This window comes from Pavona decussata, unplaced genomic scaffold (assembly GCF_977016875.1).
Source record: "Pavona decussata unplaced genomic scaffold, jaPavDecu1.1 SCAFFOLD_84, whole genome shotgun sequence".
NCBI lineage: Eukaryota > Metazoa > Cnidaria > Anthozoa > Scleractinia > Agariciidae > Pavona > Pavona decussata.
This window is the reverse complement of record NW_028145502.1, coordinates 3,036,563-3,062,342: the sequence shown is the minus strand read 5'-3', so window position 1 is coordinate 3,062,342 and position 25,780 is coordinate 3,036,563. Positions and strand designations below refer to the sequence as shown.

Here is a 25,780-nt window from a genome sequence, read left to right as displayed (position 1 = left end):
AAATTAGAACCTTAGAAGTCGTGATGCACCGTGGATGTCTCATATTGGTATGTAAACGGGTTTAGGTGGATGACATCTGAGAAACACTGAGGATGAGACTGTAGGATAAGGTCACGTGAGCTATATACTCGTCTGATCTGCCATCCTGTTTTTACATGTAAAACCGGATGGCACAGTTTCATAGTGGTCTTCAATCGCGTGTCGTTAAACCAAAACAAAAGAAATTAATCTGGCCAATCACAAGGACGTAAACAGCGCAATGCACCAATCAGAATTCGAAGCAAATACACGAAACCGGCGCCAAGCGCGGGAAAACGTGTGCGAGCAAGTCACGATTGATTTTGGTTTTGCTTCTGATTGGTTGCGTAAATGAAAAAAGCCAAAGCAAACCAAGCAAATGCGAATAACTTTCAAGACTCAATCGAAAACTGCTCTACATTTACATTAATCGAAGAAAGCAAGGACTAGGTGAACTGTATAACAATTGAAGCCTACTCCAGAGGCCAGAATACGCACAACGTTTCACACGTTAAATGTTACTATCAAAGAATGCTGGAAAATTCTGAGGCGGTACCTTTGGATTGATTTCCATGGTCATAAATAATCTGAAGGCTGCATGCGGGTTTAATGAGTGCAACTTCTTCTCCAAAGTTACCAGCCATTGTGGAGCCAAGTGAACGTTCTTTAGCAAAACCCATCTGGAACAAAATGAATGTGACATGAATATTTCGGTAAGACGTGGATTGTTCCTAGAAGTAATATATTAAACACGAGGAAGAGTGTTTCTCCGATTTCCAAAGACCGAGAAGTAGGTTGGAAAAACGTGGCACAGCCGATTTTTTTTTAACCAACTTCTCGGGTGTTTAAATATAGGAGGAAACACTCTTCCTCGTGTTTGATATAGCTTCTCAAACTATTGATAATTCTTGGAGAAATTCGAAGCAAAAGTTCACAAAATGTTATGATAATTAAGGTCACATATCTAAACCTCCTTCACGGTAGTGATTTCCTTTGTTTCATGATGAATATGTCAGTGAGACGTGGGTTGATCTCGTCCAAAACGAGATTAGACACCTGACGATATTTACACAACAGAAATCTAATTTCAAACTTGACATTAAAAGAAGTTCACATCAAAATAGTCGGTACGCCTCGAACCCGGACCATGTGCTTCATGTCTCCTATATGTATCCTCTTGACCAACGAGGGCTAGCTGATGAAAATGGTAATTTTAATTTTTCAAAAGAGTGTACTATGACAAAAAATGACACTAACCGTTCACATTAGTGCTAAACCCCAAACGTATCTTCCCTGCGTAAATGGAGCTCTATTCTCTGAGTTCTCTGCCTAACAAATGAGTTTCTGTTCTCGTCTACGTCAGTGCTATCTCAACTAAGAATACTACATTGTGTAAACACCATAAGGTGTCTAGCCTTGTTTTGGAGTATCCATTGTAGACAACACGTGTGCACTATTTGTTACGGCCATCCTTGCTTCCAAGTATAAAAGCGTGAAACTTACCTTCCAGACTTAGTGGCCGAGTTGATAGCTTTATCAGCAAGACTGAATCCCTCAGCAGAACCTGATGAGACGAACAGTAAAAAATCAAGTTTAGTGATGAAATGCTTCAAATGATGAATGACAACGTTCGAGAAGTTCAACTACAGTAATAGCCCACGTATAAGAACCTGAATTTTTCAATTTAGCCTAAATAGGTTCTTAAATAAATGGTACTTAAAGCAAATTTAGGCCACCAAGGTTCTTAAAATAGGTTCTTATATTTTCATATGAATTTGATCTGAATATGTACTATATATATTGATAAGTATCATCTCATAATACAGTATAATGGCAAACACAATAGACATACAACATGGTACTTAAGCTTGAAAGAAAAAAAGGTTATGTCAAGTTACTTTTAAATAGATGATGATCTTAATTCAGCAGTTTCTACCTAAAAACTTTCACAGCAATCCCACTGATAAGAACCTAACTTAAAATTTTAGCCTAAATAGGTTCTTAGCCTAACAGGTTCTTAAAACCCAGGTTCTTATACGCGGGCTATTACTGTACGCACAATATTCTTGAACACAGAAAAGGTCTTTCAAGGCAAACTGCAAAACAGTTGTTTGTTCGCCCTTGAAATTCATGGAGGGGTACACCAATCGCGCGCGAACTCGCGAGGCGCGAAGCGCCGAAAGCGTGGATTTTTTACGCGCGAGCATCTCTCCCCAGTCCCCCTTTCCGTTTCCATGCTCGCTCCAGACTTTCACTTCAAGACGACTTTTAATGCAGAAAAACTATTTTGCAGTCTACTTTCAAAATCGCAGCCAAAGCTACGTGGAGTCTTCCTTACCGATAGCAATAGAAGTACACTGCTTGTTTTGCTCTGCTGCAAGATCATCCACCCATCCGCTTGCATCATATCCAGTTACAGAGCACAACAGTAATGGTGTGGACGCCTTGACCTGTTGAATTCAAGCACACTGCGCATGACCAAATGCCAGCTATTGAGATGCTGTTTATTATACTGTATAAGGTTAGTCGGGCATTGAGCTTTCAAATGAAAGCCATGAAATTGTACTTGACAAATTGATGGCAGTTTTCTTTGGTCTGTACTCTTATAGACCATAAAATGACGTCAAAAATGTTCAAAACTCAAGTGTCAAGTTTTGGACATTTTATGGCGTCATTTTATGGTCTATAAGAGTATAGACCATAGAAAACTGCCGTCGATTTGTTTTTTACAATAACATGGAAAAAGTACGAGCGGAATTGGCTATTTTTTTCGTTAAGAAAGCGCGCGCGTTACATCTAACGTCATTTTTATTGCCTGTACTCTTATAGACAATCGCTAGGAGCCAATCAGCGCGCGGGAATTTGGACAGTTATTGTAAAATTTCCTGTGGTGCTGTTTATTTTGCTGCTAACGTTTGAAACCGTGAATGACATTCAAATGTAAGCTAGTCAACATTACTCTCCTGTGGTGCTGTTTATTATGCGGTACACGGTGTTTCTCGGTTATGGATAAAAACCTGAAGTGGTACGATTCAAATGAAAGCTTTTTGGCTCAACATTCTAACAGCACTTTTATTTATTTTTTTTAAATAAAAGTTATTAACTTTGTGAGTGGAAGGAAAAATTAGCGCCACAAACCTCGTGTTCCACAACCGAAGCTAAGTCCAGTCCTTGCTCGGCATCATGCATGAAGTTCTCGCCTAGAATAGTTCCCACTACTCTTTGTCCCATAGCCAGCATACGGTCAGGACGCAAGGCCTGGATTACAAGCAACTGATGGACTGTTTGCCCAATGTTTGCTACAAAGTAAGACACAGACACCAACTTTAATTGTCGAGTTAGTGTGTGAGAAAATTGCTACAGCAGTTGACAACCAACGTTGGCAAATAGGCCATTTCCGCGTTGCTTTGAACCTCATTATGAAAGCGAGGCTTTGTGCATAGTTTTTATTACGAAAGTTAGTTTTCATTCACATGCAGACAATAACTAATTTTCATTTGAAAAGCTCCGCACGAAGCCTCGCATTCATAATGAGGATCAAAGTAACTCGAAAATGACACGTGAACGCTTTACGAACAAGAATTCAAGAAGAGGAAAACCAATAATTTTACGGAAACAAGTCACCTACCCACTCTTGAAAAAAATTGCCGTTAAATTGTTGAGAACACCGTCTTGTTTCACATTCCGTTGGAAAACATGGCAAACATATTTGGGTGCCAAGACAAAGAAGATTTTACTTCGCCTATTTTCTCTTTTAAATGTTTTGTGCGCCGCCATTTTGGATGTTATGGCGTCATGGAATAACCACAACCATATGACGTCATAAAATCCAACATGGCGGCGCGCAGGAAATTTAAAAGCGAAAATGACCGGTGACATATCCCGTTTGTTTGTTTGTTTGTTTTCTACGATACAGCATAAAATAACATTTGCCTTTTTCAAATTCACTTACACAGAGTAAGTTCAGAGTCCCAGCAGGACGGTACATTACGCTCTGGTTTGCCAGACTCGAGCCAGTCAAAGAAATCCTTGCGGTTGAAATTCATGTATGCCTGGAGCTCCTTGAAGGCTGGCAACTTGGACAAACGAACCACTGCAGATGCCTGTGGGGAAATTAAAACAAACACATGGCTATTGAAGATGTGTCACACAAACTAAGCTTGATGCTTGGAACTTAAAGGGAACCTCCACTCCGACAACAAAGTGACGTTAAATTTTTGAAAACAGTGTCAAAATTCTAAATATCATTATCGCCTATTTTCCCTGTTAAATTTCCTGGCGGCGCCATTTTGGATTTTATGACGTCATACGGTTGCCGTCATTGTCAGTAAGTTCTTTTGTGTGAAACAATCTAGAAATTGTATTACGTCACGAAATCCAAGATGGCGGCGCCCGGGAAATTTAAAGCAGTGAAGCAGAGGTGTTATCGCGCAGAAGCCTAGAGAGGTATTGTTGTCTTACTAAAACGTCTTGCTAACGAGAATAGGGCAGAGATCAGGAACTAGATTTATAATTCTCCCCTAAGATAAAATGGATTCTAAGTGTGGTTTCTTAAGAACTGGTTTTTGTAGTACAACGATAAAGAGCACACAAATTAAACTATGCGTGACTTTGACATCCTACCCTCCCCTCCCCCAAATACCACCGTAACTATTACAGGGCACACTCGCTGACTTTCAAGCAAACAAAAAAGGAAAAGAAACATAAATTCTTCAATACCTGCTCAGGAGCAAGTCCACTGATTTTCGGTGGTTTTCCAGAAAGAACTGACTCCCCTCCTCGAAGGAACATATTAAACTCATCCTCATATTCGCTTTCTCTGTGAACACAAAACGCAACACATTTTAACACCCATCTTGTACCAAGATGACCCATTAATTCTCCTCGCCAACTACCAGGTTATTCTGTCATTCCCCTTTAACTGTACAGGGTCGTCATTATCTTATGTACCATGCAAGCATTACAGAAGTTTGCAAATAGCTTATCACAAACCAAATGACTGCTTCTCGTGTTCAATGCTTTAGCAACCCTGTTTACTAGTCCAGCCATAAAATATTCAAAACTGAACAAGTGATTGAGGGTGCAGTGCTCTGATGAGGCCAGAAAATTATATTGTTTCTGTTGAAAGACAAACATTTTTGGGTTTTGAAAGGACATCTTATTCGCGCAATACCTCCCCTTTAACTTCTCCGAGGACATCCAATAAATCGCACTGATAAGCACCCTGATTACCAGTATGTCATGCTTTTTTAGTTTATGCAGGAAAGATTCTCCCATACTCAAACACGCCAATGTACCAAAGTAGCTACGACATAACATGCAAAGTCCCTTTCTTAAATCTGATGGTACATGAAGACAAAGTCTGAAAGTCTTCCTTTTAGTCATCTAGGTTTGTTATGAAGAGACATTAGACTAACCCTGACAATCCACGTAGATAAATTCGGCAGAGTAATATGGCAAACGTTATCCTGTCATCGTGCATCATGCCACGGGCAACCCTGTTGTACACAATCTGAGAGAGAGAAAAAAAGATTAAAACATGTCAGCAATGTTACAATCAAGGTTAAAATGCTGGCATAACATAGCCGAGTGTAAATCATTTGCAACGTTACTATATAGAGAACTTGCTTGATGGTGTCACAGAATATTCTCGCTTATGATGTTTTGACACTGCTGACTTCGATATCAGTAGAGTTTAATTAGGCTACGAATGTTATTCAGTAGTCTCCTATTTTTTTCAGAGGTAGTAGAGCGAGCGAAACGCGCGAGAATGCGTGAAGATAGATCTTACTCCGCGCGTCGCGTAACGCTCGTGGGAGGGAATTTCGCGCGTGCTCGATTGTTTCGCCAGCTCTAATATCCCTGAGAAAACAAGAGATATACTCATCGCCTAACTTTAATGCACTGACCATGTGAAAGTAAGTGATACAGTTAAAACTTTATTAAACAGCCCAGTGCTTCAGCAGTCATATTTTGCGGCCTTTACCTGAAACAAGTCACCGGACAGTACTTTCAGCCTCTGTTGGGGATCTTTCATGCCTTTCAGCTTTGGATTCTCATACAACACACACTGAAAGATTTCCAGGAAGAACTGCAGGGAAAACTGATAAAGGAAATGTACCTAGAAAGACAAAAATATATAATTATCAAGAGGAAACAAGTTCTCTCCGGAGGCTTCGTCGGTATGAATTCGTTTTTGCCGAACACGAGGTAATATTAAGTCCGAGGGGCAGGCGCTTGCTTCTCAAACTGGACAATTCTGGCACTCCCCTCCCCTCCCCTCTCCTCTCCTTCAACCCAACCCTCCCATCCCCGCGCGCCTTTCACCACTCCCAACGCAGGCTTGGAAATATACCTCAATTTACCAGCACTTCCGACTCACCTTTAAACTCGAAAACTTCAAAGTAAGGGGTTTGAAAGGATAGTGTTCGAAATTGCCAATTTAAAAGGCGTTGTCCATCTCTTTAGTGAGCCTTTCAAACGAAAATGCAATTTTGTCAGCATTTCCTGAGAAATAGAGCACTTGCATTTCCGCAAATTGCCTATAAAAATGCGTCAAAAGTCTGCCTCCCTTGAATATCACTGATACTGGTATATGTTCGTTGTACCCTCACAAGCTGTAGGGAGTATTAAGTATCAAGGAAAATGATGGGTAATCTTTGGTAATAGTCCTAGCCTGCGAGCAAGCTCGCAGGCTAAGAAAGAGAAAGAGAAAGATTGCCGCCCCCTTCCCGCCCCTCCTCTTCCCCGAGAGCTTGCTCGCAGGCTAGCAATAGTCCACAATTATTGAACCTTCTCAGAAAACGTCGACCATCATCGAAGATCTTAAGGAACTGAGAAACGTAGCTAGTCCCACAAAACTTCAACTGTTCCTAGTTAACAACGACTGACTCACCAAGTTTAGCCCCTCCATAGTAAAGTAGATACTGCTACAGTAGTGCGACAGAGCTCCATACTGATCGGATACTGCCTCAACCTCGGCCATAACAACATCTGTCTCTTCCACTTTACGAGTGATCTCAGCTGCTTCTTGCTTCAGTTTCTCCAGAGTAGCGATGATTCGATCATCATCCAGGATTCTGCCTTTGGCGTCATTCAATGCTTGGAGCAAAGACTTCTCAAGATGGCGAAGGCGAAGGTGAAATTCACCTGGGAATATTACGGAAGAAATGAGGTTTATAGAAAAGGAGGAAAGAGTGTTCTCCTTGCCATGTTGGAGCGGTTTTCAATTGAGTGCCGAAACTCGCGCTTGCTTGGGTTTGTTTTATTTCGCTCTATGATTGGTTTGCAAAACTCGCGCCAATTTTTCAACCAATCAGAAGCAAAACCAAAAACAATCGCAACTCGCTCGCCCGCGTTTTCCCGCGCTTGGCGCCGGTTACATGTATTTGCTTCGACCTCTGACTGGCCTATTGCGCCGTTTGTCTGTTGTGATTGGTCAGGGCAATTACTTTGGTTCCGCTTTTACGACACTCAAATGAAATCTGCTCTACTACAGTGAAAGAATTTGTAAACAAGCAATTTGGGAATTTTATCAGATACGAAATAGCACGCTCTTGGGACTGAAACAGTTAACTCTTGTTATACAGAGCAAAAAGGACAGAATTCCGGAAAAGGATGCTTGTGTGAGACCTTCTCAATGCGTTTACGATATTTACTGAAACCAAATGTCTCTAACAAATATTACACTTGAAACTCACGCAAGGAATAAGCGCGAAGATTTACCTTGAAGCTTGAGCAGATCCGACCTCTTCTCATCCACATCAGGTCTCTCAGCTTTAAGCACTTGATTCAAACATTGACTCTGTAAACTGCTACGAGTCACGGTGAAGTTGACAAACGTCACACGACTGCACAGATCAGGCGCAAACTCCACCTACATGTACATAAATGAATCACTGTTAATCCTTCCTAAAGTGAAACTGTGAACCAGAGACAATTCTTCATGAGTGACTATTCATATTAGAGCTATTGCGCAGTACTTTCCTGTGGTGCTGTTTATCACGCTGTACAAGATGATTCTAACTCTTGAGCCTGTGGACGAAATCCTAAAAGTGCGACCATTCAAATGAAAGCTACTGAGCAGTGCTTTCCTGTGGTGCTATTTATTATGCTGTACAAGGTGCTTCTATTTTTTGAGTCTGTGGATGAAATCCTAAAAAGCGACCATTCAAATGAAAGCTACTGAGCAGTACTTTCCTGTGGTACTGTTTATTATGCTGTACAAGGTGGTTCTAACTTTTGAGTCTGTGGGCGATATCCTAAAGTCCGACTATTCAAATGAAAGCTGCTGAGCAGCACTTTCCAGTGATGCTGTTTATTATGCTGTGCAAAGTGATTCTAACTTTTGAGTCTGTGGACGATATCCTAAAGTGTGACCATTTAAATGAAAGCTCCTGAGCAGTACTTTCATGTGGTACTAATCATTTTTGCTAAAATGTCAAGTAGAAATTTGATAAAATTTGCCAAGTTTGTATTTAATCGGTTTTTGGGACGTAAATGTGTCACTCAAAAGTAACAGCTATTTACCGTAGGGTCCCTTGTGGAGAGGAAGATGGTAAATGATGGCGACAAATCAATATCTTGATCTCCAATGGTGATAAGGACACGGCCACCAGTGCGACGTAACTCACGGTTCAGCACAGGGTTAAGGATTGGATCGTAACTTTCAACATCCTGTTAAAAATATAACGTGAAGTTTGTATCGTGAGGCAGCATGATAAAATGGAAAGCGAGGTCAATTGTTTTAGGTTACTGTACATTAACAAGCGAAAATGTAACGAGGAGTTGACAATGTCATTACCGTTGCTTCACAACTCATTTGTTTTTTTGGTTTTTTTTTTTTTTTTGAAACTAAAAGGAACCACATTGCAATACCAGATGCTCACAAATCTATGGCAACCTCACCAGTCGCTGGATTGTTTTTTTCAATTATCGCACATGACGATCAACAATTAAAAAAACTAAGGAGGGATAAAGAAAAAGCCGAAACGTTTCCCAACAGAAGGAAAAGACACAGCAAGCGAAGTTTATGCTTCAGCGAAGAAAGGAGTTGATGTGATTTATAACTATGACTTTTCTGTGGCTTTGCACAGTTCTTAAGAGCCCACACATAGACATATCCACCAGAGGAAGAGATAGAAAAAAAGGCATCGGGGCAGAACGTTTGCTGGTAAGAAGACATTTCTTCAACTCACCTGAACAAGAAGCGGGTTACCAAACCTCAGAGCACTTTCCAGATTCTTACGGAACGCGTCGTCAAGGAAACTGTGACACAAAAAGATCACAAATAAGGGCTAGCCGAAATCGAACCAAAAACAACCACAATTGTTTATTGACGGTATTACCACTTTCGTGGGCAACAAATTTTCATGTTGCAAAAAGTAGAAACAGCGTGTTCTTTCTGCAACATGAAAATTTGTTGCGCGCGGAGGTGGTAATACGGGAAACAAACGCTCGCAACGTGCAATTGCAACAATGTTGCGCGACAAGTTGAAAGAAAAATGTTGCCCGTATTACGTGGCCTTAACAATTGAAGTTCAGGGAAAGGGCCACTCATTTCAACTATTCTTGCTCGAAATTCGTCCATTAAGGAAAATTTTTCAGTTTTCAGGAAACTAATTTCTTGACCGAGACAAAGACATAAGTTTGCGCGTTTCGTATATGGTCGTGTGAGCCTGGGTAGCATTTAAGACCTGAGTTACAGGGCCAGAAAGAATAAAAAATGCGGTTATACCTTACTGAATTACAGAGTGGTATTAGTTACCTCGTTTTGTTGATCTTTCTTCCTTTGTATTCATTCAAGAGGAACTCCGTAGCTTGTCCTGATGGGTCAATGATCAGCGGGTAGCGATTGAACCTCTTCAGCATGATCGCATTCTCTGCACATAAATCGTCTGCTGGCAGTGAGTTGGCTTGCCACTGGAGGCGTTCATCAGCGGTGGACAAATACTGCATACAAACAACAAATAGAGCGGTTTTTGATTGGTGATTAGTGTAATTTCGCATTTGCTTTGGTTTTGCCTTGCTACACTGTGATTGGTTAGCAAAATTTCTTAACCAATGAGAAGCAAAACCAAAAGCAGCCGCGACATGCTCTCACGCGTTTTCCCGCGCAAATTTCGCGCCACTTTCTCGACCAATGAGAAGCAAAAGCAAAACCAACTGTGTCTTGCTCGCCCGTGTTTTCCCGCGCTTGGCGCCGGTTACACGTATTTGCTTCGAACTCTGATTGGTTCATTGCGATTTACGTCTGTTGTGATTGGTCAGAGTAATTACTTTGGTTTTGGTTTTACGACACCCAGTTGAAACCGGTGGAAAACTCTTGAAAAGTTCGTTGTTCAAACAGTTTTGCGTTTCTACTTAGGGGTTCAACTACGAACCAGAGGTCCTCGGAACTGCACGGCAATTTTGCGTCTGTACTGGCGAGTACACGGGACATATTTACTGGAAAATAACGTAACTCCGGAAACACTAGGGAACGTACGAAACGACAACAGCGACGGCAACGAAAACGTAAGTCGAAAATATAACTTCATTTTATTTGTGCAACTTCGCGATTATTTCAACTCGCCCAACTTGCGAAAAAAGGGCGAACTAAACACAAACCAATTTGGTGGGAGTGGCGTTCGAGTTAAGAAGAAGAATGAAAAATTCGTTGTCGTGTGTTAACGTTCTCAACAAAGCCTTGAACTTGGTCATTTCACGTTGTTGTTTTGCAGAGGACGGCAAAGAAATGTACCAGAATTTACAACGCACGTGCAGAGCGATTGTTGTTCCTCATTAAACCTATTGTTTTACGACGTTGTGTTAGTTCTCTACTGATGCTCGCGAACGGGAGAAAATATAACGTAAGGAGCCCTCAGGTTGCTTACCTCCACTCTTGCAATATCCGGTCTGAACTGAATGTTTGCCTGTTGCAAATGTGAAGCCCAGGAGGTGAAGAGATTCTGACGAAGCTGCTGGTCAAAGTAACCTGAAAAAATCAATGAAAAACTCATGTTAATTAAGTCATCTTTAAAGCACAGAGAGCAGCTTTACAGTAAGAGGAACTGAGTGAAGTTCGCACTGGTTAAACACGGGATAACCCATTGTCCCTCCAAAGTTATTAGAGAGCTTTAGCAACGACGACGGAGAAGGCAACGAGAACGTCAAAAAAGCAAAACAACAACTCTGCACGTGCATTATACTTTTTGGTGCATTTCTTTGCCGTCACCGCACGTCTAGGACGTGAAATTTCCTGATGGGTCGTTATATGAAGGACGAAAACACACGCCGAAGAATTTTTCTTTCTCTTTCTAAACTTGGGTGTGGTCTCCAAGGATTCAACTCCAGGAAATTTCACCTACAATTGAGATTTAAAACGACTTGGAATAATCGCGACGACGTTTGGAAAAAACAAAAATTCGAATTCATTTTAATACGAAAGAAAATACGAAGGAAAGACAAAAACTCTTACAACTCGGTTTTACACCAAGGTCTAAGAATTTTTTCTTTGCCTCGTGTAGTTTCCCATTATCCTTCCTTGGGTTAACCTGCTGGTAGAAATTCATTGGGTCACCTGAGCACTAAAACTTTTACCGCAGAGTAAATTCTCTCATTCACCATTTGTGCCATTTAGTGCTCCGCAGTACAACATTCATTGTCATGCACTTAGGCCGGGGGGCTATGTCGTGGGAATTTGATTTTACAAAACTGTGCTGAAACTGAAAATAAATACCTTTTCTTGCTTAGACTTTTTACAAAACACAAGAGAAGGACTTGAAAAAACGACCAATTTTTTCATGTTGTAATCCATTTTCATCTTCGCCATCCGTGACCAAAAACACTGATAAATAGTTTAATTGCACTAGCATAGTAATTATTAAAAAATATAGACCATTACTTTTAGGTTTCCATCGGTGAAATTGTGACTTTTGGCTTTTCAAAGTGTTAGTAAAGAAGCTGATATAGCCCGTCGTTTTCTTACCTGCATAAGCCAGGAATGCTGATGAAAGAAGCACATCTCCTACTATTGTTCCCATCTGAGTCTGGAAGGCATTACTGCCCGTCTCCCATCTCTGCCTCTCAACTGATAGACTGCGTAATAAAGCTGTACTACGACTCACCTAAAACACGACACATCAGTTTACTCAGTACCAACATTTTATTTCAAATACCACTAATATTTTTAATGGTGAATAAACAACATTGTGGGTAACAAAGTTTGTCGGGAGAATGTCAAGGGTGCGAGGCGCCTATATGCTGACGTCCGATCTCTCCTCTCTATTTCCGCCACAATTTAAATTGGCCATCTTACCTTTGCTTCAACTGCAGCAAGGTCAGCCTTGATGGCCTGGGCCTGACTAATAAGCGCGGCATATTCCTCTTTGTAGCGAGCGATGCTCTTCTCCAGTTCAGCTATCACGTGACTGATCTCATCAGCCTAAAATGGAAATCAGACAAGATGCAATGAAGCGTGCAAAGCGGTGGCCTTTCATCACTCTTCAACTCAAAATCCTTTTTATTGCTTTTTTGGGAGTAACATCTTACTCAAATTCATCCGAGAGCAGCATTGATCATGTTACAACAATTTTACCTTATCTTTTCTCTAGGAAACAACAATAAGGAGTATTTGGTGTTTAGCGAATTTTGATTGTCGGCTTTATACTCGCTTCACAAGATGGCACCGCTAATTTGCTCAAGCTTCACAAGTGTATTACTGTAAGCAGGCGATGTAGAGTTGAATCCCGGCCCAAATCAACTCTATTTAAACTTAAAGTGAAAAATAGAAATCCTAATGAGTTGCTCATTACACAATAGATTCCCTTGTTGATCAATGAGCTTCTTAAAAGGTTCGACATCAATTTTCAAAGACGTCACAGAAAACGTTTATAAGACACTTCAAGCTTCAAAAGTTAACAAATGAGTAAAAGCTAACTGGCTCAGCAACGGTCCAAATGATGTTTAAATTTGCCGCAAAGCAAGTGATAACAATGGTAAGAAGTGAGTAGTAAGTGTCAGTAATATCCATGTCTTTACTGCCAGCACTGGTAGACCTCGGGAAGTGGCAAGCTTCAAAAAAAAGTCTCATGATATTTTTTGCTTCAGAGCAGTTTTCAATTGAGTGTCGAAAGTAAATTGCGTTTGCGTTGGATTTGCTTTACCACGCTCTGTGATTGGTTAACGAATTTCGCGCCACTTTCTCAAGCAAAACCAAAACCAATCGTGCCTCGCTCGCACGCCTTTTCCCGCGCTTGGCGCCGGTTACATGTATTTGCTTTGAGTTCTGATTGGTTCGTTGCGCTGTTAGGTCTATTGTGATTGTTCAGAATAATTACTTTCGTTTGGTTTCACGACATTGAATTGAAAACTGCTTTATCACAAATGAACGTGATTTCCTTGTCTTACCTTAATTCTGCTGGCCTGAGCTTCTATCTCCAAACTCTTTAGCTCATTCCTCAGCGGATCAACCTTTGTAAGCATGTCCGCATAGCTGATCTATAAAAACAGAACTTACAACACTTAGTACTCCTATCATCACAAGTCGAATAAATTACTTTAGACATTGCTGGGTAGCAGCTCTTGCCAGCCAGCCATACATTCTTTATAAATTTCACCGTTTCTGAAAGCTAATTTCTCGGAGAACATTCAACATATCGCACCGATATTCACACTGACTACCAAGTGTGACACGTTCGTTTAGTTTGTGGCGTCAGTTTGTTCGTAGCTTGTTATTTGATATATGCTAATGAGACATAATGTAACAATGACGTCAGCAAATGTTCCCCTATAGATAAACGTTTGTGCATCTCGCATTTGTAAGGTACTGGGAAGTGTGGCCCGATACCGATACTCGATATCATCGATACCAGGTAACGTTGAAAAATATCGATACTTGGGAGAAGCAACGATCCCTTTCAATCCCTTTCGATACTCTGTTTTTGTAACGAAAACCAATATTTTACGTTTGTATACATGCGGTTGCAGTGCGCTTGAAAGATGTGGTCGTTTGTAGCCCGGGTACTACCTTGGCAATGACGTAAATATTTGGCATGTGGAGCATTAAGAGTCTTTTAGGAGCGTAGGTGATAACAGTTGACATAAAAGAAACGCTTTGGATGATGACGTCATAATATCGGTATCGAAAACAATGCCAAATATCGACAAATATCGTTCTGGTATCGGATCGATTTGAAAACTGGTATCGCCCCAACCTAACAGAGAAGCAATCAATCATAGTATACCTGTGCTATAGCCCACTTAACAAGCGGCCCACAAGCTACACTGGCTCGGTTCACTTTCTCAAAGTTGTAGTCAGGATTGCCAAGGTACTTGGTCAACATGATTTTACGGATATCGTCCCTAAAGAAACAGAAATGGTTTTCTTTTGAGCAAAATAAAACTGAAACATTGATTACAAACTTAAGTCATCTATTAACACTTTCTGACAGAAGCTAAATAACATCAATTTGTTTCATGCATTTCGTCAATTTTGAAACACCCTCGATCTGCATGTGCAACAAACATTTGAATGCTTTTTTAGGTACCATATACAACTTACTTAAAATCTGAACCGAAAACTGACAAAAACCTCATAAATAATGATCCAGTTTTGCTATAAATTAGTTTTCCAGTGTACTAAAACTGCCCTGACTTTCTCTGACCACACACGGACTGGATCCGAATGGACTGCAACTTGAAAAATGTTAGACCAACTTTTTTCAAGTTCCCGCAATTTTATCTCAAAAATGCGCTAGAACAGATCAATAGTTGTTCTTTCTCTTGGTGTCCTAGAATTGTTTTGCAACTAAGCTAAACGTAGCACTATAAGTAGCACCGTGGCTTTTGGTGATTGGTGCATTTCAATCCTCGCTTTGATTGTCACTGATTGGAGGATTTCGATCCTCGTTTCCAGGACTTCATCTAAGTGACTCAATCGTGAGAAAAACGATTAACTTAGCTATCACTTCAAAACACGATGACTTACGCCTTTCACGATAAAAGTTATGCTTTCACTAAAAAGACAAACTAAAAAGAGACTCGAGTTGTTCTACTTACGAAATGTCCTCGGTGGAGAAATTCACAACAGTAGAGATGAAGTTGTCCTTGATGATCACACCACGAATGGTTCTCCACTCTGCAGCTTGTTCACCAAGTAGCAAACAGATGGACTCCAATGCCAACTTGACAGCAGGTGGGGGGTTCCCCATAGAACGCACCTCAACTAAATGTTGCTTCTTGATGGACTTCACAGCTGCGAGAAATGAGAAATGGTTTTCATGTCAGTTTGGAAAACTTTGGTGTTGGTTGCGTCATAGAGCGGTTTTCAGTTGAGTGTCGAAAGTAATTTCACGATTGCTTTGGTTTCGCATAACTACGTTCTGCTTTTTTTTACAAAACTCGCGCCACTTTCTCAACCAATGGGAATCCAAACCAAAACCAATGGTATTTTCGCCACACGCATTTTCCCGCGCTTGGTGCCAGTTACGTGTATTTGCTTCGAATTCTGATTGATTCGTCGTGTTGTCTACATCTGTTGCGATTGGTCAAAGTAATTACTTTGGTTTTGGTTTTACGACACTCAATTGAAAAGCGCTCTATTTTTACACTACGACGTGCTTGGGTATAGTAGACTACAAGTACTCTGTCTTATTTTTCTTAGGGATGGTGAATCAAGCGAAAAACGCGACCAGAGCGAAAATTGCTTCCGCGAGGAAAGGAACCGCGCGGAGGAAGAGAAAAATAAGGTAGTCTAGGGTGTGATGTCGCTAAATACACAAAATTTTAAATAGGTTCAAAATACAGCCTCCAGGTGTACCATGTATGTTAATAGTTGGTACCTCGGGTTAAGTCAAAGAGAGCGGGATATCCGATCAATTTTGTAAGATGCACTAAGCGAAATTAAAATCACCTATTAGCAAAAACTCTTTCCACCCCTTTGAAGGTGTTCCATACTTTCAAAACTTACCCGTCTTGGCATCTTGAACAGCCGGTTCTACTTTAGCCAGTTCAGCCATTACACTGGTCTGCTTCTCTTTGATCTCCTTAGTTTGTTTCTAAAATAAACACAACACAAACACGATGAATCTCAAACGCCAACCAATGTTATCCAATCCTCAGGATTCATCATAGCAATAACTGCAGAGTCCTACCTCAATTGTCGCTTGAATTTCCATGGATGTGACTTTTTTCTTCTCGGCCTCTTGCTGGTCTTTAACCTGACGAGATAATTTTATTTAAATTAATAGTAATAATCAATTAATCATGGAGGCACGGTGGGATAGTGGTTAGCGCATCAGACTTTCGATTGGATGGTCGGATGATCAGAGGGTCGTTGGTTCGAGGCTAGATTGGTCTCTTTTTTCTCGTGTTGTTTCCTTAGACAAAAAACTTTGCTCCACATTGTCTCTCTTCACCTAGGCGTATAAATGGGTACCGGCGACATACTGCTGGGGGTAACCCTGCGATGGTCTAGCATCCCATCCAGGGCGGATTAGTGATACTCCTAGTTGCTTCATGCTACAGAAACAGGGTGAAGTTCCGGTCGTTTGGTCCATTTAGGCTCGAGCGCGACTCAACCTTTTTACCTTCCATTTAACCGAAACTTGCATTCTTTTTTTAAACAAATTTTAATTGTTTAGATGTGTAAGATATTTCACTCACCATCTGTTTGAGTTTCTGATTAGCCAAAGCGTTCTTTGCTTCTAGTTCCTGACTCTTTAGTGACAAGCTCTTCTGTAGCTCTTCCACCTATCAAAGAGAATATATCATCACCATCATTAGACAGCAGTAACAACAGCAATCCTTAAGGACTTATGACGACTGTACAGACCAATGATATGTTTTTCCATGAGAATACCATGACAGTTTTCCAGAAGACACGTACCTGTTTATCATATTATGGGAAAGACCGTTGCAGTCATTCTGGTCTTCGTTTTTCCTGAACCAGTTGATTAACGTGAGTATCTTATTACTACAACCTCAGACAAAATTCTTGCTTCACTTAAATGTGCACCCCCCCCCCCTCCCCTAAATTCCCCTACACAATGATGAGAAACCTAATTTTTTGACAATCGCCTGTCTTTATCTCAACAACAGTGTTTAGGGGGGCAGGGGTGAAAGGTATGGAAATGTCAAGAGTCACAACGACGTTCTTGCTGACATTGCACATCTTTGTATGCAGGACAAACTAAGCAAAAGAAAATTTTGGCCTTTTGCGTAAAACAAAATCCTTATTTTTTTATTCTACACGCATAAGTAGGCCAATCACTAACCTGGTCAACAGTCTCTCGGATTTTCTGTAAACCAACGTTCAAGTGAAGCTGTTGCTCTTCCAGGTCTGATCTCTTCTCATTAAACAACTTTACCTGCACAAAACACCATAAAAAGTCAACAAAAGGTACACGGTTCAATAAAGAGAAAAAGATATGTTGCATACATCAGCACATTCAGTTACCTCAAAGCAAGATGTTCTTTCAATCTTTTAACTTTCTTTACCGAGTTTCAGCCATGGCGACGAACAAAGTGCTTATTAAAAAAGTTGAATTCCTTTACTAGTCTAAGCAGCAAGTGCTTCCGTTGGGATTTTGGGAGGGTGGGGGTGGGGGTGGGGGTGGGGGGAGAGCAAAGAGAGTTTCCTTTCTCTCTTCTCCCCTTCCTCCGTTTTTTTGCTCTCGTCAAACAGCGAAAAACCCACTAAACTCTTCTTATACAGTAGAATCAACCCCCTCTTCCCACAACCCCTCCCCTCCCCTATATGAGTAACAATACAATTACAATATATACTACTTACATAATGGTTAATGAAGTCCAGATAGTGTCGTGGTGTGATGGCCATTACACGGCCTCCTCTCTTAGCCAGACGCTCATTAGCCTGGTGTAGAGTTTGATGTACATACACAAATGCATTGATGACAGCCTCCCTGTGGGTCGGTGTGACAGGAAGGTCTTCATACACTTTAGGTAAGTAGTCAGGTGGATTGTACTGTGGGAAAAACAGCAAAACATTGTCAGTGAAACCAAAGGAAATCACCACCATGAAGGAGGTTTGGAAATGTGATGTTAATAGTTAGAGAAAAAGTTGTTCCTTGATTTTGTCATATTGTATCAAACAAAAAAGTTTCGTTTTCAGGATCGAAAATTTATATTGAAACACAAGCTTTCGATTCCGTCTTCGAATCTTTGTCAAGTGGTGTTGGACGTTTTGTCACATGATTAAGGTGATAAAATATCACGTGACAAAACGTCCCGGTAGATCGCCGGGAGCTCGTATCCAACGTCGCGATTCAATGTCGGAGCCTGGCAATGAATTTCAATAGCCTCTCTAATTCTTCTTTTGCAAGTGTCGTGATGCCTGTGTGATGTTAATTGTGCTAAATTTCGTGAACGTTTGCTTTAACTTTCGCCAAGAATTATGTTTACATATCAAACAATCGAAAGAGTGTTTCAACGGATTCCATATAGTAAAAACACTCGGCTGCACCTTGTCTTTACAACCCACTTTACAGTGAATTTGGAAATTGGACGAAACACTCTTCCTCGTGTTTGATATATTGCGTAAAGATAAGATGATGCATCTGCCAAAATTTTCTGTGCACCGCACTGAACAAACACAAATGATTTTGATGATTTAGGTGTTAACTTTGCAAAATGTTCACCATATACCATTTTTTTTTCTCTCCGTAAATTATTACTTCGTAGAAATCAGGCGTAAAGGTTAGAAATTTGTTTTGCCAGGCATCCTTTTGCAACGTCAAGACTCAAGGACGCTTTACCTGAGGATGAGGGTCACAGGACAACAACGTAAATAATTAGTTTGATTCGTCTATTTCTTGTACTCACATTGGATTTCTCCAAATCAATCTTGCTGGTGAATTCTTTGCCAACTTGATACAAAGCACCCGTGGACCAATCACCAAACCAGTTGAGGACGCACCTACAACAACACCAAGAAATGTTAGACAGCTTGCAAACAGAATTCTTGAAACAAAAAGAAACAAAAGAGTAGTTTCCTGTCTAAGGAAACACGGCAATGCAGAGACAAACTTAGCCTCGAACCACCGATCCTCTGATCTTGTCCACCAAAAAATCCTAGAGAACGTCTTTGATACCAAACACTACACAACTGCACCTACATTTCTTGTACATTTAGTTCAGAATCATTAGGTGCAATCACAGTAACTGCGTACCTGTTGAACAGAGCTGGAGATGTTGCCGCTCGACTCTTCAGACCCTCGCTTGATGGATTCATAGTGAAAACAACATGCAAGTTGTTCATGACCTAAAATTAATTGAAAGAGAACGTTGACATTTATAGAGCTGAATGCTTCGGACTGACTAGAAGGACAAGATAGGAGAATTTGTTCTTTGATATTAGGGGTTAAAGGGTAAATGACATGTTCAGTAACATGAACTGAAACTGCGAATTAACAGATTCCCGATGTATCACTCTAACCTGCTGTGTGAACCATTTGTACAGCTCCTCACTGCTGTCCAACATCAGACCTTCTCTTTGAGATCCTTCCTTACACTGCGTCATCAATGTGGTGTACTCATCTCCCTCAAACAACCCAGGAACCTAAAACCACGCACACCAATGAGCAAGATTATAATTGTATCCTAACATCATTTACAGTTAAACTCAGGCAATGCTGTATGCTTTTCAAAGGCCCAGCAAAAAGCCTTTTTACTTCCAGTTACTGTATGAAAACTTATTGCTCTCCACCGTCTCGTCACTGAACTTTGAAGACATGTGGTTCGTATAGTCTTTGCATGTAAAATTGTATTTAGACGTGTATAAACAGCAAATGCACAAGTACCTCTCCATTTGCCAGCAAAGTATTCATTCTTTCTAAGAAGCTTGACTCCAAGATGTTAGATTCATCCAAAATGAACACAATCTTCTCATTCTTGCAGCCTGCTCGTCTAAGCACTGCTCGTAGGTCTTCGTCAAAGTCTGCAGCCAAGTACTTGCGGTGAATCTAGAAATTCACAGATGTGAAGAAGTTAAAACTGAAACTAGTGCGACTTTTCGTTTCTGGCGCATTGCTTTTAGGGTTTGTCCTCTCGACCAACCATGTAAGACGTTGCAAATGGTGCAGGTCGCCCCGTTTTCTGTGAATTCTGTCATTTGTATACTAATTTATACATAAACTAGTAATAGTTTTCACTAGAGCTGCCCCCGCTTTTGAAGATCTGCTTAACAGTCATACAGTTTTGTTTTGTGAAACAGCAACGTATTGTATGTATAATTATGTGAACTCGTGGTTTGAAAGGCTGCTAAAGATGCAGAAGATGGCGAAACGTGACTTCGTGGTTGCAAGACTTTGACACGCTGCTAGAAGATGGCAAAACGCGAACTCGTGGTTGAAATGCTGCTAAATGATGGCGAAATGCGAACTCGTGGTTGCAAGACCTTGAAACGCTGCTAAAAAAAAAATCGAAATGCTGCTTGAGGACGACGAAACGCAAACTCTTGCTCGCAAGACTGTCAAACGCTGCTCGAAGACCTCGTGGTTGCAGAATGACAGCTACCGGACAGCACCTTGCACGCTTGCTGAAATATTACCCGAGACGACCGTGCGCGCCTAGTTTGATCAAATCGAGATTTTTTTCGCATACTAACAAATTTACTTACAGTACTTACTTTCTTACATTTTGAAATTCCTTATATGTATACACGCGGGGAATCCTAGGGTGCCTCCTCGGGTTTTGGCCTCTGGGCCAAAACACTGCGGGGGCAATAATTATATGTGAATGATGCAAATGAAATTACACTTGTTTATTCATGGCAAAGAAATGTCGATCCTACACTTGTAGTGCACTTTATCCCGTTGTTTTTCCTTCCAGTAACAGCTTGCAACAAAGACGAGTCTGGACAACAAAGGCATTGTTTTATGATTTACAAAACAAAATCCACAAACCTTGACTTGGAAGACGCTGAGTCCATTCATCCATGCCACAAATCTTGACAGCGTGGTTTTGCCAGCTCCACTCACACCAATTAACAGCAAGTGACCCTGCAGGTGAGAGAATTAAACGTGATTTCAAAAATTGTTTGGATAGGCACTTTTCACACTGCACTCTTTCATTTTTTATTTTTTATTTGATTTACTATTTACAATAATTACAATATTTACAGTACTAACAATACTTACTTGCACAGCACTCTTTCAAGGAAGACAAAATGTCCACTCACCTGTGGCTGCCTGAAGATTCTGTCGATTCTCAGAACATGATCAAGTACTTCATTGAACAACACCAATGGAACGTCAAGCTCCTCTTCATAGAACACCTGATCAAAACAGAAGGAATGAGGTTAGACACATGTAGGATACAGTGTGGTCGAGTGGTTAGAGGCACAGACTTGTAGTCTGAAGATTGTGGGTCCAAGCCTCCTCTCTGACCACTCAGTGGTTTTGTTTGACAGAAATTGTTGTTCAAATCCTCGGCCTCGCTTTGCAAAGTAAGCCTCGCTATCGGTTGGAATTTTTAAAGATGTTTACCATAAGCTTGCACTATTTCTTTCAATCGTTTACAGTGTCCCAAAGTAGCACTACAGAAAAGAATGAAAAACGCATGCTCTTTATGGCATATTTCAGTTCGCTCAATCTACTTCAGCTCAGAATCCCTAGTCAACCTCAATCACAAAATACCTCTTCGAAACACCAAAAACGCGGAGTGTGACACAAACGTATTCAACGATAAACGTGCACAAACACTTTTATACTAAGCCGTACTGCAGTTAAGTTCAACTGTTCATAAAGGAACTGAACTACACAGTAATCTGGGCGTGATTGAGTTCTATAACGGTTGAAAAGAATCGCTCGAAAAAACTACGTTTTGGCATAATGAACTGTCTAGCGTCCCGTATGAGAAGGAAGTTTATTTCACGAAGGTTCTAACACATTTTCTACCACTTCAACCACCATACAAAATCGCAGGATGTCTAAACATAGGTAATGAATACACTTTGTTATTACAAGACATTGTTTTCCTTTTACTTCTGAACAATAACTACAACCAATTCACCCAAACTAAGTTTACAGTACTGCAACTTTCACTGTGTACATGACAAGTGAGTTCTTACCTTAAGTCTCGCTTTCACAAAGTCTCTGAGCTCCTCCTGATCAACTGGGATATAATCCTTGGACAGCCAGTTACTGAACAGAATTGGACGCTTCAGAGCTGTGGTGCTATCAATGTTAGGAAAGTGCTTCAGTGCGACTGTGTTGATGTTCTCCTCTGTCCATCTCCGTTCATCATCTTCCACCAGCCTGTCTTGGAAGAGCCGCAGTGCTTCATGTGCCCATAGTCGAACAAGTCCCTCAGTTGGTAGTGTCTCTAGCGGCTTCAGTGCTTCGCAGATTCCTCTCACCCATCTGGTCATTTCACGAGGGCTGTAGATGTAGTGAGGCTGCATGTCTTGGGTGAAACGTTCCTACATTGTGAAATCAAGAAAACGTTCAATCCTTTGATTATTAAGATGGCAATGATTAAAGTACATAACACTTAGAAAAAAAGAACCTCGTAAAGCCTGACGTACAAGAACCAACAACAAACGTAACCCATGCACTGAAACTAAGGGCAGTTTCCATTTACCTAGAGTTTTTGGTAACCTGTAAAATTCTGGAAACTTAGGGCTTTTTCCGATCCAGGCAAAGAGCCTCGTTTTCAGTTTCAAACCGGCAAATCTCATTGGTAGCTTAAAAACTCACATAATGGAGCACGAAGCCAAAAAAACGGAAAGAGAAATTTCCAGCAAATGAAATGGTAATTTCCCAAGAAAAGTCAGTGGAGAATCTCCCAAGGTTGTCCGTTTGTTCCGAAAAACTTCCTGTCTATCTGCACATTCCATTATTTTGCTTCTTGACCAGATCTTGCCACAGTGCCGTACCCACACCTCAATATTCGGGAACTTAAGCAGCGACTACGGCAACGCCAACAGAAACGTCACTTGAAAATTTTAATATAACTTTATTTTAGCTCGCTCAACTTCTACAGTAACTACGAACTACCCAGGAACAAAATTGGTAGGCCTTGCGTTCAAGTTAAGAAAGAAAATGAAAAATTCACCGTCGTGGGTTCATGTTCTCCACAAAACCTTGTGGTCATTTCACGTTGTTTTGCAGAGGACGGCAAAGAAATGCACCAAAATTTTAAATGCACGTGCAGAGCGATTGTTAAACCTAATTTGTTAAAGATGATCATTCTTACCTGAGACATGGAATAGAACTCCACCATGGCATCAGTGAGTGGCTGAGCATAGCTTCTGAGTGGTGGAACAATCCTCAGCATTGCACGATTGAATGTTCCATAGATCTGAGTCAGAGAGGTGGGGCCAGGATAGTCGACATATATGACTGGGACATGACGCAGGAATCTACAAAGAGAGAAACATCCTGTTAGATGAACGATAATCTTGAACCCTAAGCTATAACACCACTGCAATGAAGGGCATCAAGCGAAACTGTGAGTGTTGTTGCTTGTCTTTCAGTATCCAAAACTTAAATTTTAAATATTTCAATTCGTAAGCCTGTAGGTAAAACCTCAACTTGTAACCATCTAAACGAAAACTGACGCACAGATACTTTCATGGAGAATTTTGCAAACTTTGCAAGATCTTATACTACCAAGATATGTCTACATAAGCAATTTTCTGCTCAAATAGGACTGACAATCTTTGTGGCATGAGAGCTGGAAAAGGAAATGCAGAAAAAAAAAGGTTGCCAGAAATTTAACAGGTTGAATTTTCCAGGCAAAAATGTAGTTTTTTTTTCCTGTGACCTCTGCAAGAGTGGCTACATCACTACAAGCCTGTGTCATTCCTGCGGTCACAAGAGGGTGAAAAAATGTAAGGGTCATGATACCAAGACTAACCTGTGTGAAAGAGGCTTCCTGCCGGGATCAGTGGGTGGGTTACAAGCTCCAACAAACTGGATCCTCTCCATGGTAACCCAGGCCTGATCAGAGGTACGGTAAAACCCGCCATGCTCAACAATTTGCCTTAGGAACGAAATCACACGCTGGGTGCCTTGGATAAGATAAAAAGATTAATTATCACATTATTACATACATGCTGACAATTTTTTGTGTCCATAAGCAATGAAGCTTTTGGGTCTCCCTTCCCTTACTGGGCCAATATGTGCCTATGGTACCGAAAGAGAACAAAACGGACAATATAGAGCATTCGTTTGGTTCTCCGTGCAACGTATGAACCCCAAGACCAGTTTCATTATTATTTATATATTTGCGTGAATGTCTTTCCTGGCCTTGAGAACCGTTGCCACACTTTTTATGGCCAAACCATTCCAAGAGATTTCTTAGAAGTGTAAACAGCTACAGATTTCAGAAAGCGATTCTACCCCAGATCTGAGATGTTCGTTGTTTTTTTCCCTGGCACACAAACGGGGCGACTTGCACAGTTTGCAACGTCTAACACTACGAGGATCTTTCTTCTATTTAATGTCTAACATTATTGGATGAAAGGACAAATTAAGAACGAACAACAAAACAACACGCCGAGACACACCAAAAAACAATGGAGCTGCAGGTTATCTGGGTCCAGTGAAAATAGAGCTTTTGAAAAGGTGCAGGCAAACTGTCACAAACAGCCCTTTAGGGATAACCCTAACAAGTGCCTGGCTGCATGAATTAAGACAAAGCGAATGCTATTGCCTCGTTACATTCAGCGAGACAGTTGTGGATGTTCTTACCATAATGGTCCATGTCTGGAAGATTGATCTCATCACAGAATAACACCATCCACTTTCCAAGCTGCACTGGAGCAAGAACGATTCCATTAGGAGTTCTTCTGTACTCACAGTAATGATCAAACGTCTTCAGAAGCAGCTCAGGAGAGGTTGCACTGGAGAAATTCAAACCAACGACCTGCCAATAACGATGAGTTGGTTAGCTAGGATGGATAAGGGGTTAGGTTCTGAAGAAAATGTGGTGCTGCATCAGTGGGCTAGTGAAACGAATGTTTGATTTTACATTCTTAAACTCATTAACAATTCATGAATAGAAAACAAAGGAAATCGCTACCGTGAAGGAGGTTTGGAAATGTGATCTTAATTATCATAAAATTTTGTGAACTTTTGCTTCAAATTTCTCCAAGAATTATCGATAGTTTGAGAAGCTATATCAAACACTCAAAAGAATGTTTCCTCCTATTTCCAAACACCTCGAAGTTGGTTAAAAAAAACTCGGCTGCGCCTTGTTTTTCCAACCTACTTCTCGGTGTTTGGAAATCGGAGGAAACACTCTTCCTTGTGTTTGATATATTACAGAGTTAATAAGGTAATTTTGCCACCATAAAGAGATTGGAATGCTTACATTTCGAGCGTTAGCCCTTCAACAGAGCAAATCAAGGAATTGAGGGTTGTATGATTTTATGGTTTACATAGTGAGCTGTGGAGCTACGCTATTAGTGGGAGCATGGTAAGTGGAAAATACGAATAAATTAATCAATTGACAAGGGTTTGTTGATTCTATGGGGATGAGAGAGTGCATGTCTACAAAGCATGCAGTAAGGTACTTTTCAGCAATATGTGAATTATGAGCTTCACATTTAGTCAGTTGCATTTTACAGTGTTATTACATGTAATTATCTTGAAGAAAAATCTGTACCAGGAAATTTGTCACAATAGAATGGCCTCCCACGTATTTAACACTTTAAGACCTTACAGTGATCAGCATCAAATTTCTCCTTGTAATATCGATGCTTATTCAACCCCCGAGGTCATGGGAATTAAGGATATGATCACCCAAGGTGAATTTT

At 40.7% G+C, this 25,780-nt stretch overlaps 1 protein-coding gene across 2 annotated transcripts in view; it reads right to left on the bottom strand.

The window, feature by feature from the left end:
- The window catches only part of LOC146475453 (cytoplasmic dynein 1 heavy chain 1-like), a 92,907-nt gene that overhangs the window by 11,683 nt on the left and 55,444 nt on the right, over positions 1–25,780 (bottom strand). For both annotated transcript variants that reach the window (XM_085115886.1, XM_085115887.1), the window contains exons 45-78: positions 24,714–24,888; positions 23,878–24,031; positions 23,215–23,380; positions 22,088–22,438; positions 21,197–21,292; positions 20,922–21,017; positions 19,818–19,979; positions 19,454–19,576; positions 19,188–19,279; positions 18,841–18,934; positions 17,792–17,983; positions 17,274–17,366; positions 16,663–16,749; positions 16,152–16,217; positions 15,968–16,055; positions 15,058–15,253; positions 14,244–14,361; positions 13,408–13,497; positions 12,317–12,442; positions 11,987–12,125; positions 10,893–10,993; positions 9,785–9,969; positions 9,216–9,285; positions 8,548–8,694; positions 7,744–7,894; positions 6,914–7,167; positions 6,005–6,139; positions 5,436–5,530; positions 4,738–4,837; positions 3,971–4,121; positions 3,157–3,317; positions 2,357–2,468; positions 1,522–1,582; positions 575–698 (exon numbers count right to left, since the gene is read on the bottom strand). In XM_085115886.1, the coding sequence (XP_084972012.1) occupies positions 575–698; positions 1,522–1,582; positions 2,357–2,468; positions 3,157–3,317; positions 3,971–4,121; positions 4,738–4,837; positions 5,436–5,530; positions 6,005–6,139; positions 6,914–7,167; positions 7,744–7,894; positions 8,548–8,694; positions 9,216–9,285; positions 9,785–9,969; positions 10,893–10,993; positions 11,987–12,125; positions 12,317–12,442; positions 13,408–13,497; positions 14,244–14,361; positions 15,058–15,253; positions 15,968–16,055; positions 16,152–16,217; positions 16,663–16,749; positions 17,274–17,366; positions 17,792–17,983; positions 18,841–18,934; positions 19,188–19,279; positions 19,454–19,576; positions 19,818–19,979; positions 20,922–21,017; positions 21,197–21,292; positions 22,088–22,438; positions 23,215–23,380; positions 23,878–24,031; positions 24,714–24,888 (4,551 nt within the window). The remainder of the gene's footprint in view (positions 1–574; positions 699–1,521; positions 1,583–2,356; positions 2,469–3,156; positions 3,318–3,970; positions 4,122–4,737; positions 4,838–5,435; positions 5,531–6,004; positions 6,140–6,913; positions 7,168–7,743; positions 7,895–8,547; positions 8,695–9,215; positions 9,286–9,784; positions 9,970–10,892; positions 10,994–11,986; positions 12,126–12,316; positions 12,443–13,407; positions 13,498–14,243; positions 14,362–15,057; positions 15,254–15,967; positions 16,056–16,151; positions 16,218–16,662; positions 16,750–17,273; positions 17,367–17,791; positions 17,984–18,840; positions 18,935–19,187; positions 19,280–19,453; positions 19,577–19,817; positions 19,980–20,921; positions 21,018–21,196; positions 21,293–22,087; positions 22,439–23,214; positions 23,381–23,877; positions 24,032–24,713; positions 24,889–25,780) is intronic.